This window comes from Nannobrachium achirus (genome assembly GCF_963921795.1).
Source record: "Nannobrachium achirus genome assembly, chromosome: 7".
Classification (NCBI taxonomy): Eukaryota; Metazoa; Chordata; class Actinopteri; order Myctophiformes; family Myctophidae; genus Nannobrachium; species Nannobrachium achirus.
The window spans coordinates 65,805,588-65,823,827 of record NC_137816.1 but is presented as its reverse complement, the minus strand read 5'-3'; the positions used below and the strand labels follow the sequence as shown (position 1 = coordinate 65,823,827).

Here is an 18,240-nt window from a genome sequence, read left to right as displayed (position 1 = left end):
GTTTCCTGTAGCCGTCAGGTGTCAAGACTGTCTCCATGAACGTGAGAGTGTAGCAGAAACAAATGAAACATGACAAAACATAATAGAATTACAGAGTTATAACCACTTATTGAACGGTAGCACCCTGATTATTGTGGGCTCAAAATGTATCACGACAAAGGTTTGTTAATTCATTACAATTCTGGAAATCTTTCATTTTGTACTTTGGATTCAAGATGTGATGATTGAGTAGATTGGCTATAGAGCATGGGTGCCCACACTTTTTTGACTGGAGATCTAATTTTAAAATGACCAGCTCGACATGATCTACCCACCCCAAAAACATTTACCTGGGGGGGCTTTGGAATAGTAGCGGCACTGGCATTACATATAAGACAATTGAAGTGATACAAACACACTTAAAATGGGAAATGGAAGTGATACAAACACACTTGAAATGGGAAATGGAAGTGATACAAACACACTTGAAATGGGAAATGGAAGTGAAAGGTTTTTGGGTTCTTTGTAATGCTACTGACTTGAAACCAAAGTGGGGGTTTTGCCTACTTTAGAAACAGTGAAGGGAGCTGACAGGCAAGTCAAGTCACCGATTCAAGTGACAGATGCCAATATGAGGGGTTTTGTGATTTTTGTTTATAATTGTTTCCCTTTATATTAGGGGCATGTTATATGGTCTATCTGCACAGCCTTTGTGATCTACTTGTAGATCACGATCTACCTTTTGGGCACCCCTGCTATAAAGGGACAAATGTAGGCAGCCAAGTATAGTATTAGAGCCAAGTTAAATCTCAGATTATTTGATTAATTGACTGATCGATTGAATACTGTTCAGTTTGCAAAAAGTACAGAGTTACGATTATATAACACAAAACCCCCTGATGGCTCCTTGTGGTCAATTCATCAAGACATTTAAAGACATGCAATGCAATAACATAAAAGAAACACTAGCAGCAATAAAAGTATATGTACAGGAAACATGGTAATCTCTGGTGTCATTGACACAAGTCTTCTAGCTTGACATCATGTCAAGCTAGAACAGGGGTCTTCAACGTTTTCAGGCCAAGGACCCCTTAGCTCAGTTAGCTGAGAGAGAGATGAAGCAGGGACCCCCACTACATATTGTATACTTGTACTTGGTCTGCTCTTTTTTTTTTACCTCTACACCAAACCCATTTTTGGCTAAAGTTCTCCTCAGAACAGGGATGTGAGGGTTCAAGTTGTTAATTTAAATGATGATCCTATCACAAAGATTTGGCGGCCCCCCTAGTAGTAACTCTGAGGACCACCTAGGGGTCCCGGACCCCCTGTTGAAGACCCCTGAGCTAGAAGACTTGTCTAGGCAGTTGAATATTGCAGACAGGTGCTGGTACTTTATCGAGTCTGACTTTTACTTTCGTATCTAGATATGGAAGTAAAAGTCAGACTTCATAAAATATATGGAAGTCTGCTTCAAGGCTATACTTCCTCAGATAAGCAATAAAACACAGATTGTTGAATGAATCTAATCTTTATCTTACCACTTTAAATAGTTATGTGGTAGCCTATGATGAAGGGGCTTCTGAATCAGCTGTACAGCAAGACAAATAACACCCAGTGATTATGCTCAATTATACTGATTAAAGCCATGGTGCCCTTTCATGTAGGGTTTCAACTTTTAATCATCAACAATGATTATCTGAAGTTATAGGCTAACTTCCCCAGGGAGGGGACATCATATATATCCTAACCCTACACAGATCGAGTTTGTATTTGTTGATTAGGCTACTACATGTATTATTGTGATATTCTTTATGCTATGCGTCTTACTGTAGCACGTGCTGTTTACATTTCTGACAAATAAATGCAATGCAATGCGATCAAAAAGCCTTATGTTATTATCTTATAAACATGATGACACGACACGTTGACAATAGAGAAACACGTAGCTGATTAGCTTCGAATCATAGCCACTCAAAGTGTTGTCACTTCTACTCCAGTTGATTAAACAATCAAGCAATCGCACGTTGAACGAACTCCACCAACAACACCAACAAAACCTCACAACAAGCATGCATTATGTAGTTGTTTATTTGTGTAACTATGGCAATAAGCCGGCTGTCTCTCATGTCACATGTGTGCAGCATTTCCTGTCTGTATATAAACTATAGAATCTATAGTTTAGATATCTCTTATCCGTTGCCGACAGCCTGTCGACAGATTTCACTGCTATGTTACTTACACTAGTCAACAGTAAAGTATAGCCTACATACATGTGCTTATCTTCTAGTTCTTGCCGATCGAAGCGGAATAAAACGCTAAAACAGTTACAGAGAGATCATGAAAGTGAATGAATTACCTCTGTGTGTTGTGTTGTGTGTGATGCTCTTCTCCTTCCGCACACACACACATGACACACACCGGCTGGCTGCGCTGGATAATAACAGTGTCACAAAGTAGGTGAAAGGTCCCCGCGTGTGTCTGATGACATAACCACACTGTAGCGTGGATGTGTGAACTTTGATCCACTTCTTTGATGATGTTGGAATGAATGACATCAACACATCTTTGATGTATAATGTTATGTAAACCTGCACCGGATGATGAGCCAATATACAGTTGATACATTTGTAACAGATTCATTCATTTATTTGGATATGAAGAGAACTCTCTCATGTATGTTTGTTTAGCTTATTTTAGGCTGCAGACGTGCAGTGATGCTGCAGCAGACCAATGCCCTACATATACAGTTCCTAAATGGCAAAACCACATGTCACATGATTTCAATGGGTGTAGGCCGGGCTGGCTATTTCTATTCAGTTGATTTTGACAGCAAAGTGTGTGTAGTTTCAGTCACGTTTTTGGACATCCGAAATGTTTTAGTTTTAGACTAGTTTTTAGTCGACTAAATATTTTGGCAGGCCTTGCATTGCATGCTGAAAATAGCCGGTGCTTTCAGAGCACAACCAAACATAAAAGGACTTGTCTATTTAGTTCTCTACTGCATGGGTCTTCAACAGGGGGTCCGGTACCCCTACGGGGTCCTCAGGGGTACTACAGGGGGTCCTCAAAATCTTTGAGTGATAGAAGCTTTTTTTCTCCTTTTTTATATTAACCACTTGAACCCCAATCTCTCAAGACAAGAGACAATGAAGGCTACGCCATCATTGACATCATCACAGAAAAGGGACAAGTGGGCGGTCCCTTTTCGTGACGATGGCTAGCCAGATTGCTTGAACCCTAGTGTCCATATTCTGAGAACTTTAGCCAAAAATAGCAGATCTAAAAGCTCACAACGCCTCGCGCTGTGAGGCGTTGTGAGCTTGTAGATCGGCTATTTTTGGCAAAGAGCTTTGGTGTAGAGGGGAAAAAGAGCAGACTAAGTACCGAGTGAAAGGTCAAGCTTATTAAGTATTGACGGTTAAGTGGTTAAATATCTGAAAACACAAACTGACATGAATCCAAAATACACTGATGATTTTGCTGTCAAACACTGAAACTATATGGAATCTATAAACAGGTTGTGGGGGTCCCTGCTTCATCTCTCTCTCAACTAAGGGGTCCTTGGCCTGGAAACGTTGAAGACCCCTGCTCTACATGGGTCTCTTCTCCAGTAAATTGTCAATGTATTTAGTCTTAGTCATACTGTAGCTTAGTTTTTACTTAGTTCTTATTTAGTTTTTGGATAGTCGACCAACATTTTTCACCATAGTTTTAGTCGAGGAAATCAACAGTGGTATTCAGTGTTGCTTTGGCTTCATTCATAGGCCACATGTTGCACACGGTCTAGTGGAATCTGACACATCATCATCATCATTAAAATAATAAACATGCCCTGCTTCAACTTGTAGGAACATGAAGTGACAGATAACACACATAACTTACACCCTTACTGAATCTGTTAACATCTCCTAAACTGGTTGTGGTGCGTTTTGCTTGGATGCTTCTTAACTCATATCTCAACACAATCAAAAGCAGGTCAATCATAGGCCATGTTGAGGTTTCCTAATGTTAAGTTAATGACATTACATAATGTGGTTATATTTATAACACACATAGCCTATAATTAGGCCTGTGCATGTCTTTCATTGTGGCAAACTGAGATATATTGCATGGCTTAACCATTTATAACATTTTCAATGACTTTTTCAATTGCAATCTTATGAACATGCAATACAAATGCGAATTCAAGGCATTTTAAGACGGATCGGCGTCTTGCATAATTTCCTTGCTCGTCACTGTGTGTGTGTGTGTGTGTGTGTGTGTGTGTGTGTGTGTGTGTGTGTGTGTGTGTGTGTGTGTGCGTGCGCGTGCGTGCGTGCGTGTGTGTACGCGAGTGTGTAATGTACCATTGTTTCCTGTTGAGATTGGCACATTTCCTAGGGTAACCTGCCAAGATCACACATGTCACACAGGTCTTTTTTTTACTCTAAAAAAAGCAGTGCATTTGAACCTACATTGCAGTGCACATCATGGGGTGACCACTGCTTGCCTCCTGTGAATTGTTGAGTGAGGTCAGCAGACAAAGTGACGTGAGTGACGTGAAAAAAAAACCAGGGTGAAATGTGCCAATCTCAACAGGAAACATCTGTAACGCACATTGTAGAGCACTTTGGATCAAGGCTCTATAGAAATGCACCATTTAGATATTCAATAGTATTGTTGTTAATGTATTGGAGACCTGACCTCCACCAGTGTGAATCGTACAGTTTAACCCATTTAGGCCTACAATTATTGAATGCTTTAACTATTGAAAAATAGCAGATATACAAGCTCACAGCGCGGCACCGAGTGCCGCGCTGCGAGCTTGTAGATCTGCTATTTTTGAGTGGTCCCTAGAACTAGATATTTTGAAATGGGGGTCCGTGGCCAAATAAATATCATTTTGGGGGTCCTTCACATGAAAAGGTTTGAGCACCACTGACATAATAGTCTCTCAAGAACAGACTAACTGAGCTCCAGTTAAGTGAAAAGGACCTTTTCTTTGACGATGGCTGGCCAGATTGCTGACATAGAAACATAGGTTTTTTCCAAAAATCTTAGAAGGATTCAAAAGACACGTTTAGAATCGGGTCAAAATTCTAATTTTCACGATTTTTCAAAAATAGCAGATCTACAAGCTCGCAGCGCGGCACTCGGTGCCGCGCTGTGACTGTGAGCTTGTATATCTGCTATTTTTTTATATTTAAAGCATAAAATATTGTATCATATTGTGTTCAGGCCTAAATGGGTTTTAATGCAGTAGCTAAGGCCTTAGCTACTGCATTAAACACATAATAGTCACAAGCATTATCTCTACTACATGCATGTAGAGTTAATGCTTGTGACGCTCTCCGCTTCCTGCCTGCAGGCTAAAAACAAAGGGCCAATCTGTAGCTTTATCACACTGATTGCATGTCCAGAACACAGCCTTGATCCTGCCGCTGACCAGGGACGTGCTGGGCCCCTGATTCAGCCCGGGAAAAAGAGTTGTAGGGGCCCTCATTGTGCGCTATAGAGAGAGATCTCTCTCTATAGCGCTGCTGCTACTACTCAAAGATTTGCCATTTCAGATCATGACAAGTGACAAGCCAGTGGGCCAATATGAGTTATATTTTGTCGTTGTCGGGTGGAAACCTTGTATGTCCAAAATTCATCATTTTGAAAATGATTTAAACTAGTGAAAACAGCCGATCTACAAGCACACAACGCCTTGCAACGCGAGGCGTTGTGTGCTTGCTGTTTTCCGTTGTGTGCTTGCTGTTTTCACTACTTTTGTGCAACGGCCTTGTATGAAGCAGGGCTTTGCTTTGCGAAAAAATGTATACATTTGAAACTTGGAGATACAAGCTTTCTGCCCGACAGTGACGATTTACTTTGTTGGCCGCCCAGCCCCCAAAATGGAACGAAGGCCAACATTGTATTTTTAATTTATTTCCTAATGGCCGGCCTGGACCGGCCGGGAATGAACCAGCCGTTCGGCAGTTGTCCCGCCTTTCCCAATGGCCAGCACGTCCCTGCCGCTGACCTCTGTTTACCTTCATCAGTTTATGACTCGCACGTCTTCCGTCATCTACCTCTCTGCCTCTCGTTGTCGTTGGCTGTCTGTAATGTTCCGTGTTGGAGACAGACTACGGATGGAATTTAAACGAGCATCCATAATCGCTAAATCCAGTGTATTTACATTACGTCATGTGTATATATATGTTGGCCATTTAATAGTATGCTCTGTGCCGTCCAACTAACAAATAAAATGAAGCAAATAATAGTGGATCTGCGAGAACTTTACTCAGGGGCGTCACAAGGGGGGGGGGGGGGGGGGGGGGGAAGTGAGTTACTAGGGCCCAAGGTGGAGGGGCCCTAGTAACTTTAACTATTGAAAAATAGCAGATATACAAGCTCACAGCGCGGCACTCGGTGCCGCGCTGTGAGCTTGTATATCTGCTATTTTTGAAAAGTTGTGAAAATGTGTGAAAATCTTTGAATGTATGTATTTTTAAGCGAACATTTGTAACTCAAATTTTGCTTCTGGGGGGTCCCTGGAACTAAATATTTTGAGATGGGGGTCCGTAGCCAAATACATATCATTTTGGGGGTCCTTGACATGAAAAAAATTGAGCACCACTGACATGGAAACATAAATGTTTCTTGCACACATTTGCAAGATTTTTCAAAAATAGCAGCTTGTATATCTGCTATTTTTGAAAAATCTTGAAAATGTTCAATAGTTAACGATCATGGGGGCCCGCAGTGAATCCTTGTACCCAGGGCCCGGAATTTGGTGTGACGCCCCTGACTGTACTCAGACTGTGTATGATTAACTCTTTCAGCACCACTGCTCTAAACGTGTAGTGTTGTTGTGTTAGTAGTAATGAACACAGAAGCCCCCGGGAGGAAGTGGACCATATAAGGCAGTGGTTTTCAACCAGTGGTCCGGGGACCACCAGTGGTCCTTGGGGAGGGGGTTCCAGGTGGTCCCCCAAGCAGCTAAATGATGGAAGAGTTGTTAACCAAATAGACCCTTATAGATCTTTAACTCTTGAGAATGTACAAAAATTAAATCAAATTGAACTTTTCGGGTTTAATTTTACGCTCTCAAGAGTTAAATTATGGTTATGCAGCTGCATGACTAAATTTACAAGAAACCTACACAATAAGAGTCTGTAGCAACATTGTTATTTTGATTAATGTTTCCAGCATGGAATTGTGGATTAAATGGTATCCATGGATAAAGATGAGTATACGTTTTGGGTCTGAGAGGCTGAATCTCATCAAATGGCGGTCCGTGGCTCAGATGTCAGATAAATAATGGACCTTGACATGAAAAAGGTGGAAAACCAGTGGACTACGGGAATCCCATGCTGACCTACACCTCACATGCACGTTTACACACTTGCCGCACAACTACTGTATAAGTAAAGCCTGATTTATGAATCAGACTTTACATATGTATTACCTGCTGTTGAAGTATTGCTAAGCTGTTCTGAACGAACAAACAAACAAAAACAGCAAGCAAACATTATCCTACAGACCTCAGCACACAGCAGCAGCTTCCTCAGTTTCTCACCAACAGGCAGCAGCATGCAGGCAGGCATCAATTACTGAGCACACACACACACACACACACACACACACACACACACACACACACACACACACACACACACACACACACACACACACACACACACACACACACACACACACAACAACAACAGTTCGGGGCCTGTGAAATGTTGAGACATGGTGACAGGTGCTACTTGCTTTGAAGGAACATTACAGCTTACAATTACACACCACAAAGAAAGCACGTCGTTGCACAAGAACACACCAGTTCAAACACACACTTTTATTTGACAAGACAGCAGAGACCATCTGTTTTCTGAAGAGTGTCACAAAAAAGTTTACTGTTTGACTTTTTTTCTTTTTAAAGTCAATGTAATGCTGCCTGCAGTCTTTCTCTGACAAAGTATACAACTTGTCCACATATACCGTATCAAGATAAACAAGAATAAGATACGTTGCTCTATTTTATTTTAAACACGACTTTAACACTGAATACATATTAACGTGTTCTGTAATAAAGATATCAACACTCACAGTATTTATTTATTTCAATAATACACTTTACATCGCCGCCAATAGATTACGTACATTGCCTGCGTGCACAAGAGCACCATAAGTCTTTTATTTAAAACCCAGCGTATTCCTAGTCTCGCGTGGCCACACTGTTGCCTCCCAACACTTTCAGATGCTTCCGTCATCCACTCTGGAGCAACGGAGAAGCTCTGAAAATGATCCTCCCCGCATCCCTTTCCTCCTCCGTTTTGTCCTAATATAATAATATAATATAAAATAATAGAAGCCCATATAGCTTGCTGCTTAGCAGAAATGGAAATTCAAAAATAAAATGTAAAGATATTTTAAAAATATACTCTTGTGAACAGAAATGATGCACAGATGACAGCCTCCGTTCTTGATGGCTTTCGGTAGGTGTAGTCCCAGACTCTATTTTGCATTCAGGAGGTGTAGTTCCAGACTCTCTATATTGCATTCAGGAGGTGTAGTTCCAGACTCTATATAGAATTCAGGAGGTGTAGTCCCAGACTCTATATAGCATTCAGGAGGTGTAGTTCCAGACTCTATAACATTCAGGAGGTGTAGTTCCAGACTCTATATTGCATTCAGGAGGTGTAGTCCCAGACTCTATATTGCATTCAGGAGGTGTAGTCCCAGACTCTATATTGCATTCAGGAGGTGTAGTTCCAGACTCTCTATATTGCATTCAGGAGGTGTAGTTCCAGACTCTATAGCATTCAGGAGGTGTAGTCCCAGACTCTATAGCATTCAGGAGGTGTAGTTCCAGACTCTATAGCATTCAGGAGGTGTAGTTCCAGACTCTATAGCATTCAGGAGGTGTAGTTCCAGACTCTATATAGCATTCAGGAGGTGTAGTTCCAGACTCTATAGCATTCAGGAGGTGTAGTTCCAGACTCTATAGCATTCAGGAGGTGTAGTTCCAGACTCTATAGCATTCAGGAGGTGTAGTTCCAGACTCTATAACATTCAGGAGGTGTAGTTCCAGACTCTATAACATTCAGGAAATGTAGTTCCAGACCCTAGTGGAATAGTAGTCTGGCTACGTGAGACAAAGCAGTTCCCAACCTTGTCTGGTTCGTGAGGGCCCACTTGCAAATCTGTAAAGTTGTTCGCAGCCCACACATCTGTCCATTTAACACGGCAGCCAGAATGGCTTGGAATCGGGACTAAAACGGGTTTAAGAAAAACATACCATGACATTTCCTTTGACATTAATTTATTATTAATGTTATATTATTATTAAAAATCGTTTTACCAGTTATTTACAGGGGGACCACTTGTGACCTCCCCGCGGCCCACTCACAGGCCCCAGCCCACAGGTTGGGCATCACTGCCAGAAGTATTTATTATTATTATTATTATTATTATTAACGACATCACAATCTTTTAACACTGAAACACCAAAGGATTGTGCAAAGTTTAGCTGGCCTAGACATAGCACTTACATAACTGAGAAGAAAAAAGAAAAAAAGAAAAGAAAAACTAAATCTTCTGTAAACATTCCTTGAGTTCCTAAAAGAAGCATTCTTATTTTGGTAGACATGCCAGAGAAGACAGATATCTGTAGCCTTTTAGTCTAGGCTAAATAAACCTGTTGGATGATTTAAAAGACTAGATCCATGCAGTGGTGAACGGACAGTAACAAAAGTACATCTACTTGAGTACCGTACTTAGTTAGGCCTACGTTTTGTAAGTATTTGTACTTTGCTTGAGAAAATCGCTGCTCAAACCTCTTACCTACATAATATATTCTATGTTTTCGTAGCCTGCCTCAAACAAACATTTTTTTCTTTTGATTCAACTACCGGTACATTTCTCAGGAGTGTCTAACGCTTTGACTCAAGTAATACTGGGGTTGTGTTCTTTGTCCAGCACTGGGTTCCCACATGGCACCATGCACTTCACCACTGATCTATAATAAACGTTATTATACGACCAGTGATCTATAATGAACGTTATTATACACCAGACAGTGAGACTCAGTCATTTTGAAGTAGCCTAAGAGACAGTGTCTCTCAAACATGTTCCTGTCAAGGAAGGACCCCCCCCCCCCCCCCCCCCCCCTAACCATTTAAACCCTATACTGTATGTCAGGGTTCCCCAATAGGCGGCCCGCGGGCCATTTGCGGCCCGCGGGGGGCTACTGTCTGGCCCCCACCAACCCCAGTAATAATGGTGGTATAAGAGCAGCAACAACACCAGTATATCGTTGTTGTAGGGTGGAATTTGTACGTTCTTTCGCAAAGTAAAGCCCTGCTTCATCATGCAAGTCCGTCGCACAAAAGTAGTGAAAACAGCAGATCTACAAGCACCACAACGCCTCGCGGTGCGAGGCGTTGTGTGCTTGTAGATTGGCTGTTTTCGCTAGTTTAAATCATTTTTAAAATGATAAATGCAAAACGGACGGTTTTGGACATACAGGATTTTCACCAGACAACGACGACATCTGAACTGTCACTGGAGTAGCGGGAACGCCACCGTCGCCCCCCTGCAATGTTGTGGCCCTCGGCTTGGTACCCTAGACATAATTCGGCCCTTGGGGAAAACTAATTGGGGAACCCTGCTCTATACTGTATGTGGTCGAGTCCCTCAGGGCTCTACACTGGTGTATTTTCTGTTATTGTGGGGAAAGCTTTTGCTGAAAATAGCCTATCGACAAGCTCACAACGCATCACAATACGCCGTGCTGTGAGCATCCTCGATCGGCTAATTTCTGCCAAAGGCTTCCCCACGATAAGGATGCTGGGGTTTGGGGGGTTAACGGCAAAGTCTATTCAATTTTTTCCCTGATACGAAAACGCATTTACGGCTTCAATCTGCCCCTGCGATGGACACATCTAAAAAAACAAAACAAAAAAAAGTTGTTAGATAAACTCGCATATTATTTTCTCAGCCCAGCTTTCTTTTTTTTTGGGGGGGGTGGGGGGGGGGGGGGCGAACAAACAAAGCCTGGAATTACAGTAGCCTTGATACAAGACATGTCATTATGAGCGGTGATGACCGTCTTGATCCAAGGCTAGAATAGGCTCTATGCACGGCAGCCATGTTGAAAAGAAAAGGGGGCCTTACTTCTTCCACAGGTGTTACCAATGATACTAATGAAGGCTCTGTTCTGTGTAGCGCCGTGGTTCTCAAACGTCTTAATTTCAAGGACCACCATAACTCTGAGAGTGTACACACATGGAACCAAATGGACCCGTAAGGGACCATTTGTTTCTATGTGTACACTCTCAGAGTTACAGACACATAAGGGACCATTTGGAACCCCCTCAAGGACACTTTGAGACCCACTGGTGTAGCAGAGAGTTTCCAGTGAGCCAACATGACACAATATCAGCACCCTGACTCTGTTTGAGCAGAATGGAAAGAAGTAAGGAATATTATTTCCAATATGGCTGCTGTGTATTGAACCTATTATCAACGCATTCTCACTCCCAAGACGGCTAACGGCAAAGTTTGACTGGATAGGGGGGCAAATATGGCACATGCTGACTAGAGGGGATACGAGTTACCATTCTGTCTCTGTCGGGACAATAACTCGAACGGCCGCTGAAGCGGACTTAGCGGCGCTCGGCACGGCGACTTGCTTGTCTTGGCGGCTTGCTCGCCGGTGCCTCTCGTGGCTCAAGTCCGCTTTAGACATTCTAACTGTTTTTTTTCTTTTTTTTCTTTGGCGGAGCCGTAGTCCTTTCTCGTCCTGGGTTTGAGAAGTGCACTTCCGCATTCCTGGAGTGCGGAAGTGGCCCCGAGAAGGCACACGGTCAACACATTTGAAGTTTTGGTCTCATTTTGTGTCCCAAACGCAGCCACGATATTTGCATGTTGGCGTGAGAGCGTTGGAATTATAGCTACTTTTTTGTTGTTTTCCCATTAAAACTTCATGTACTGGTTCTTCAGCCGGCTCAGCCGGGTGCCGTGGCTGCGGATGATGAGCGACAGCAGCTCGTGCTTGTCCTTGAGGCCCAGCGAGGTGTCCAGCGTGCCCTTGAGCACGTCGCGCGTGTGCACCACCATGCTGAGGAAGTCGTCGTTCATGCGGTGCTCCTCCTGCAGCTCGTTCTCCTGGCTCTGCTTGAACTTCACCTCCAGCTCCAGCAGGGACTTCTCCGAGGCGGTGAAGGCCTCGCCGATCTGCGTGGTCTCCCGCCGCAGGTACTTGCCGTAGCTGTCCTCGCCGTCCAGGTCGTAGGAGATGCTCTTGCCGATGCCCTCCAGCACCCTAGGGTTATAGAGGGAAGGGGACGGGATGAGAATCGTTATTATTAGCGTTTATCGTGATTTTTTTAAAATGGAGCGCTCACATAGGGCTGTCACAATTATTACATAATCGTCTAATCGTGATTATTTGACATTATCGCAATCGTTGAAAAAATTCAGAAATAGTGGAAAAAGCAGATCTACAAGTTCACACCGCGTCGCATCGCGACGCGTTGTGAGCTTGTAGATCGGCTATTTCCACTATCAATGTTATTTTTTAAGTAGTAAGTCGTCAAATATGTCAGTAATGTATTTGTGTGTTTAGGTTATGTATCATATCTGCCATATGCAACTTCAAAGCCTAAAAGCCAAACAGAAACGTAATTATCAACGACAAAAACACAATTAAATCGTTAATCGCAATTATTTGAGAGAAAATTAATCGTCATGTAAAATGTCATATCGTGACAGCCCTACGTTCACAATGATCATATCACAGGTAGGGATGGGATGTTAATCGTTATGATTGTTTATAGTGATAAAAAAACACTCACAATAATTGTATATAGTGGAGATTTACATTTATCATGAAAGTATCCTCCGTCATGCACTGGGATCAATTCACCTTTTATTATTATGCTGTACCATTTAAGCCCTATGAAACGGACCTACTTAAAGGAGTAGTTCACCCCCAAAATGACTTTTTTTCTATTGATTACTCATGCCATGGAGAGTAGAGTTCAATAATATGTTTAGTTTTTTGTCGCATTCCTGAGACAAAAATGTGATAACAATAAATGTACCCCCATTCATTCCGGATGGGGACCCGTTTCGAAACGGGAAATCAATGGGGGTAAATTTACTCGAATCACATTTTTGTCTTAGGAATGGGACAAAAACTCTACTCTCCATGGCATGAGTAATCAATAGAAAAAAAGTCATTTTGGGGGTGAACTACTCCTTTAATCCAACGGATGGATGTTGAATGGATGGATGTTGGGGATGTTTTGATTACCGCGATAATATCGTAAATCTTCATTTCTTTGGTCACAATGATTGTGACATGAAATTTTCATATTGTGCCATCCCAAATCACGGGAGATGTTTTATCTGTCATGAAATTGTCCTCACCACTAAGATGAATTGGACTGCAAATTTAGTACCACTTAAAGCCTCTACACTCGATAAAAAAACCGACCTGTAGATTTGTTACGAGTGGTAGTGGATTTGGTACACTCTTATTTCACTCTACAAAAATGGATTTGCCAAAAATAGCAGATCTGCGCTTTGTAGCGTGTTGTGAGCTTGTAGATCGGCTATTTTTTGGCAAACGTTACACCCCAGAATAGGGATGTTCGGGGTTTAACAAAAGTGATATTTGCCATAATAATCGGACACAAGAAGAGTGGGCACTAAGTTAGAGTGGGCACTAAGTTAGAGTGGGCAACTCAATGTAATATTGCTATGCTATTTTGTCCAAAATGTTTTAAAATAATAAATATTTGAAAAATTACATGATTGAACATGCCCAAAACGATTGGACATACAGGTTCTGTAGCAATGTGGAGCAACTGTAGAAATGTTGAACTTATTTAGGCCTAGAATTATTGAATGCTTTTAACCAGTGAAAAAAGAGCTTGTAGATCTGCTATTTTTGAAAAAGTTGTGAAAATGTGTGCAAATCTTTGAATATACAGTATGTATTTTCAAAGTGAACGTTTGTAACTCAAATTTTGCTTCTGGGTGGTCCCTGGAACTAGATATATTGAGATGGGGGTCCGTGGCCAAATACATATCATTTTGGGTGTCCTTCAAATGAAAAGGTTTGAGCACCACTGACATAGTAGTCTCTGAAGAACAGACTAACTGAGCTCCAGTTAAGTGAAAAGGACCTTTTCTTTGACGATGGCTGGCCAGATTGCTGACATAGAAACACTGGGTTTTTCAAAAAATCTTAGAAGGATTAAAAAGACACTTATAGAATTGGGTCAAAATTAGAATTTTCACGATTTTTCAAAAATAGCAGATCTACAAGCTCGTATATCTGCTATTTTTCAAAAGTTAAAGCATAAAATAATGATACACAATAATGTGTACCCGTTCTGAATGGGTTAATTGTGAAATGTTCAATCATGTTCTAATCACGGAAACTTTACATTACTTACTTTTGAACATTTTGGACCAAATAGCCTATTTTACACCCAAGCACACTCTTCCTGTTACCCATTACTCGTGACGTGTGTACAGTGGTGGAAAGTAAGTAAGTACATTTACTCAAGTACTATACTTGAGTATCCTACATTTTTGTGGAACGACGAGTATGGACTTTAGCATTTCCAATTTTCTGTACTTTTACTTCTACTCCACTACATCTCTATTATACTTTTACTTCTACTCCACTACATCTCTATTATACTTTTACTTCTACTCCACTACATCTCTATTATACTTTTACTTCTACTCCATTACATCTCTATTATACTTTTACTCCACAACAATTATATGAAAACTTTTGGTAATAGTTGCTTTATAGATTTTGAATATTATTAACCACTTCAACCCTGTTTGGTTATTTGAAAATAGCCGATCTACAAGCTCTTGCAAATCTGCTATTTTTTATATTTTGATGCCAAAACCTTTGTACTAGTATTTTGAACACCAAACTTTTAGCTTGCTTGTAACAGACTATTTATACTGAATAAGGTATTGATAATTCTTTTTAAGTAGGCCTATACTTCCATCACTGCACATGTCATTTTCATATCGTCCTAGCCTTTGGATCAAGACTATACTATTACTTTTGAAATATCAAAAGTGATAAAATACATCTGTGCCAGTCCATAGGCTAATATCGTCCCCATCTGCAGGATTCATTGCCATGCTGGCTTGTGGTGGCCTTTTTTTCTCTTCTCGTAATTCTATTTTTGCCATGGACAAACAACTATTACCAGAAACAGAGCTAATAGCCTTGCTAAATGTACACTACTAGTTATGTGGTCCTCAAAGTGTGTTGAGGGACCTTCAGGATTGCAAGGTAGTTCAAATAGAACATTACAGGTCTGCAACAGAGGGTACAAATGGGACCCTGGAGACTTGACAATCACTAATTGTGTCTTATGACCAAAATGATTATAATTATTTTAATTATAATGTCATGTAAAAACAAATCTAATATGTTCCACAGAGTTGCCATGGCCAGGGGCGTCACAAGGGGTAGAAAAGTGAGACTGAGTTACCAGGGCCCAAGGTGGAGGGGCCCTAGTAACTTTATCTATTGAAAAATAGCAGATATACAAGCTCACAGCGCGGCACCGAGTGCCGCGCTGCGAGCTTGTAGATCTGCTATTTTTGAAAAGTGAACATTTGTAACTCAAATTTTGCTTCTGGGGTGTCCCTGGAACTAAATATTTTGAGATGGGGGGGTCCTTCACATGAAAAAGTTTGAGCATCACTGACATGGAAACATAGGTTTCTTGGCACACATTTTCACGATTTTTCAAAAATAGCAGATCTACAAGCTCGCAGCGCGGCACTCGGTGCCGCGCTGTGAGCTTGTATATCTGCTATTTTTCAATAGTTAACATTCATGGGGGGGGCCCGCAGGGAATCCTTGTACCCAGGGCCCAGAATTTGGTGTGACGCCCCTGAGTAAGGGTTAGATATTATGATTATGAATGATATTATAATGTCATGTAAAAACAAATCTAATATGTTCCACAGAGTTGCCATGGCCACTTGTACTTGGAAACAAGCCATAGAGAGGCTCTCTTGAGTTTAGAATCCTCTAGCACAGTGGTTCTCAACCCTTTTTCTGCATGGGCACACTTTTCATGTCACAAGAATCCATGGGCACACCAACATAATACAGGGGTGTAAATATCGTCACTGTCGGGAACAGGGCCGGATCTAGCCTTTAGCACTAGGTGGGGCAGGAAGAAATGGTAGGGGAGTCCCCTCCAGCCCATGCCGCGAAGCGCCGTGGGTGGAAAAGAAATGGGATGACAAACCCCCTAAAATACCCGAAATGCATAGAAAACGAAGCATTTCGGCACACTTATACCTATAACACGCAATACAAACAACAGGTCTTACACCTATCTATCTATCTCTAATATCTTATCAGTTTATCTATCAATCTACCTAGTCGTAGCATAACAATACAACTAGTTTCATATTTTTGAAATTTTAGATTTCTGCCTGCCATCATGTTTGGTGGGGCAGACAGGGCATTTAGGGGGGCATGCCCCCCCCTTGCCTATGCCTAGATCCGACCCTGGTCGGGAAGAAACCTTGTATCTCCAAGTTTCAAATTTGTACGTAATTTCTGTGCGATAGTGAAAACAGCAGATCTACAAGCACACAACGCCTCGCACCGCGAGGCGTTGTGTGCTTATAGATCGGCTGTTTTTACTAGTTTAAATCATTTTAAAAATGATAACTATAGGCTACAATACTGGCTTTCAAGCATTTTCAAGGGGCACACTTGAACCTTCTCAGGGGCACACCAACGGTCCCCAGGCACAGTGGTTGAGAAACACCGCTCTAGCAGACCTTGTATTGAGCTGTGCTTTCCTGTGCTTTTTTTTTGGTTTTGTTTTTCAAACTGCTAATAAAGTATCCAATCAATCAACCAATCAAACATTGATTGATTGATTGATTATTAGCAGTTCGCAAAGCACAGCACAGCACAGCACAGCACAGCACAGGACAGCAGTTCAGATACAAGGTCTTATAGCAGTGGTCTTCAACAGGGGGTCCGGGACCCCTAGGGGGTCCTCAGAGTTACTACAGGGGGTCCTCCCAATCTTCCAATCCTTTTTATATTAACAACTTGAACCCTATAGTGTCCATATTCTGAGAACTGTAGCCAAAAATATCCTTGGTATAGAGGGGAAAAAGATCAGACTAAGTAGTATCCTACAGAGTAAAAGTTTATTAAGTAGGCCTATTGACGGTTCATGTGGTTAAATATCTGACAACAGAAATTGACATGAATCCAAAATACACTGACGATCGTGCTGTGAAACACTGAAAATATGGAATCTATGATACGGTTCTGGGGGTCCCTGCTTCATCTCTCTCTCAACTAAGGGGTCCTTGGCCTGAAAACGTTGAAGACCCCTGTCGTATAGGATTTAAACCCCAGAAAAGCACAATGGCTTGTTTACATTGGGGTCCTTTGTAGGCTACTCAATTCATAGCCGTGTGTGTGGAAGTGGACCGTGCAGTGTGCATGGACCCATCCACAAATATCCATCCCTACCTGGCGGAGTCCTCGATCTGCCTCTTGATGAGGGTGAAGTCGTCGCGGATGACGGAGTCGTGGTCCTCGTCCAGGCCGCACTTCCTGTCGTCGGTCATCTTGAAGAGCATCTGGCAGGCCTCCGGGTCGTCGTTCTCCTCGTAGTCCCCGTCCGGCACGAAGTAGTGGTGGAAGGTCCCGTTGGACATCTCTGGGTGCAGGGGGCCGAGGAACACGGCCGACACGCACAGCGGGGGCGCGCAGAGCGCAGCGGCGCACAGCAGCACTCTGAGCTGGAGAAAACAACCCATCGTGATGTGATGTGACCGAGTCCGATGTCGACCACCACGTTAACTGTGTTTGTTTGTCCCAAACTCTCTCCTCGCACTCACACGAAAACTGAACAAATAACCCCGAATTCTCCTTATAATGAGCTGTTCCAAAGCGTTGAACCAAACGGCTATTGATTGATTGAATATTTTTATTAGACAAAGATGTATAAAGCGGCACAATTAAGCACAGTCAAAGCACTAAAAGTCTAAAAGGAACACGTCAAAAAGTCATTGCGGTCTTGTTTCCGTTGCATGGGGTCCTCGGTATTCAATTCATCAACGTATAAAGAAAGTAGCATCCAAATTCCCAAACTTGAAAAAAAAAGAAAGAAAAAAAAAGCGATTATATCGTTATTTGCTTTATCCCAATCCAACGTGAGAAAACTGTAAACATTTCCAAAGCCCCCCCAACTG

General features: G+C 42.0%; 1 protein-coding gene across 1 annotated transcript; it reads right to left on the bottom strand.

Annotated features, from left to right (window-relative positions):
* Window positions 1-11,925: 11,925 nt before the first annotated feature.
* Window positions 11,926-17,888, bottom strand: LOC308288109 (fin bud initiation factor-like; the record flags this gene model as incomplete). Its single annotated transcript, XM_080729455.1, has 2 exons — window positions 17,516-17,888; window positions 11,926-12,274 (listed from the first exon to the last, which is right to left on the bottom strand). The coding sequence occupies exons 1-2, from the start codon at window positions 17,803-17,805 to the stop codon at window positions 11,926-11,928; spliced, it is 639 nt and encodes a 212-aa protein (XP_080585581.1). The 5' UTR covers window positions 17,806-17,888.
* Between the last annotated feature and the right edge of the window lie 352 nt (window positions 17,889-18,240).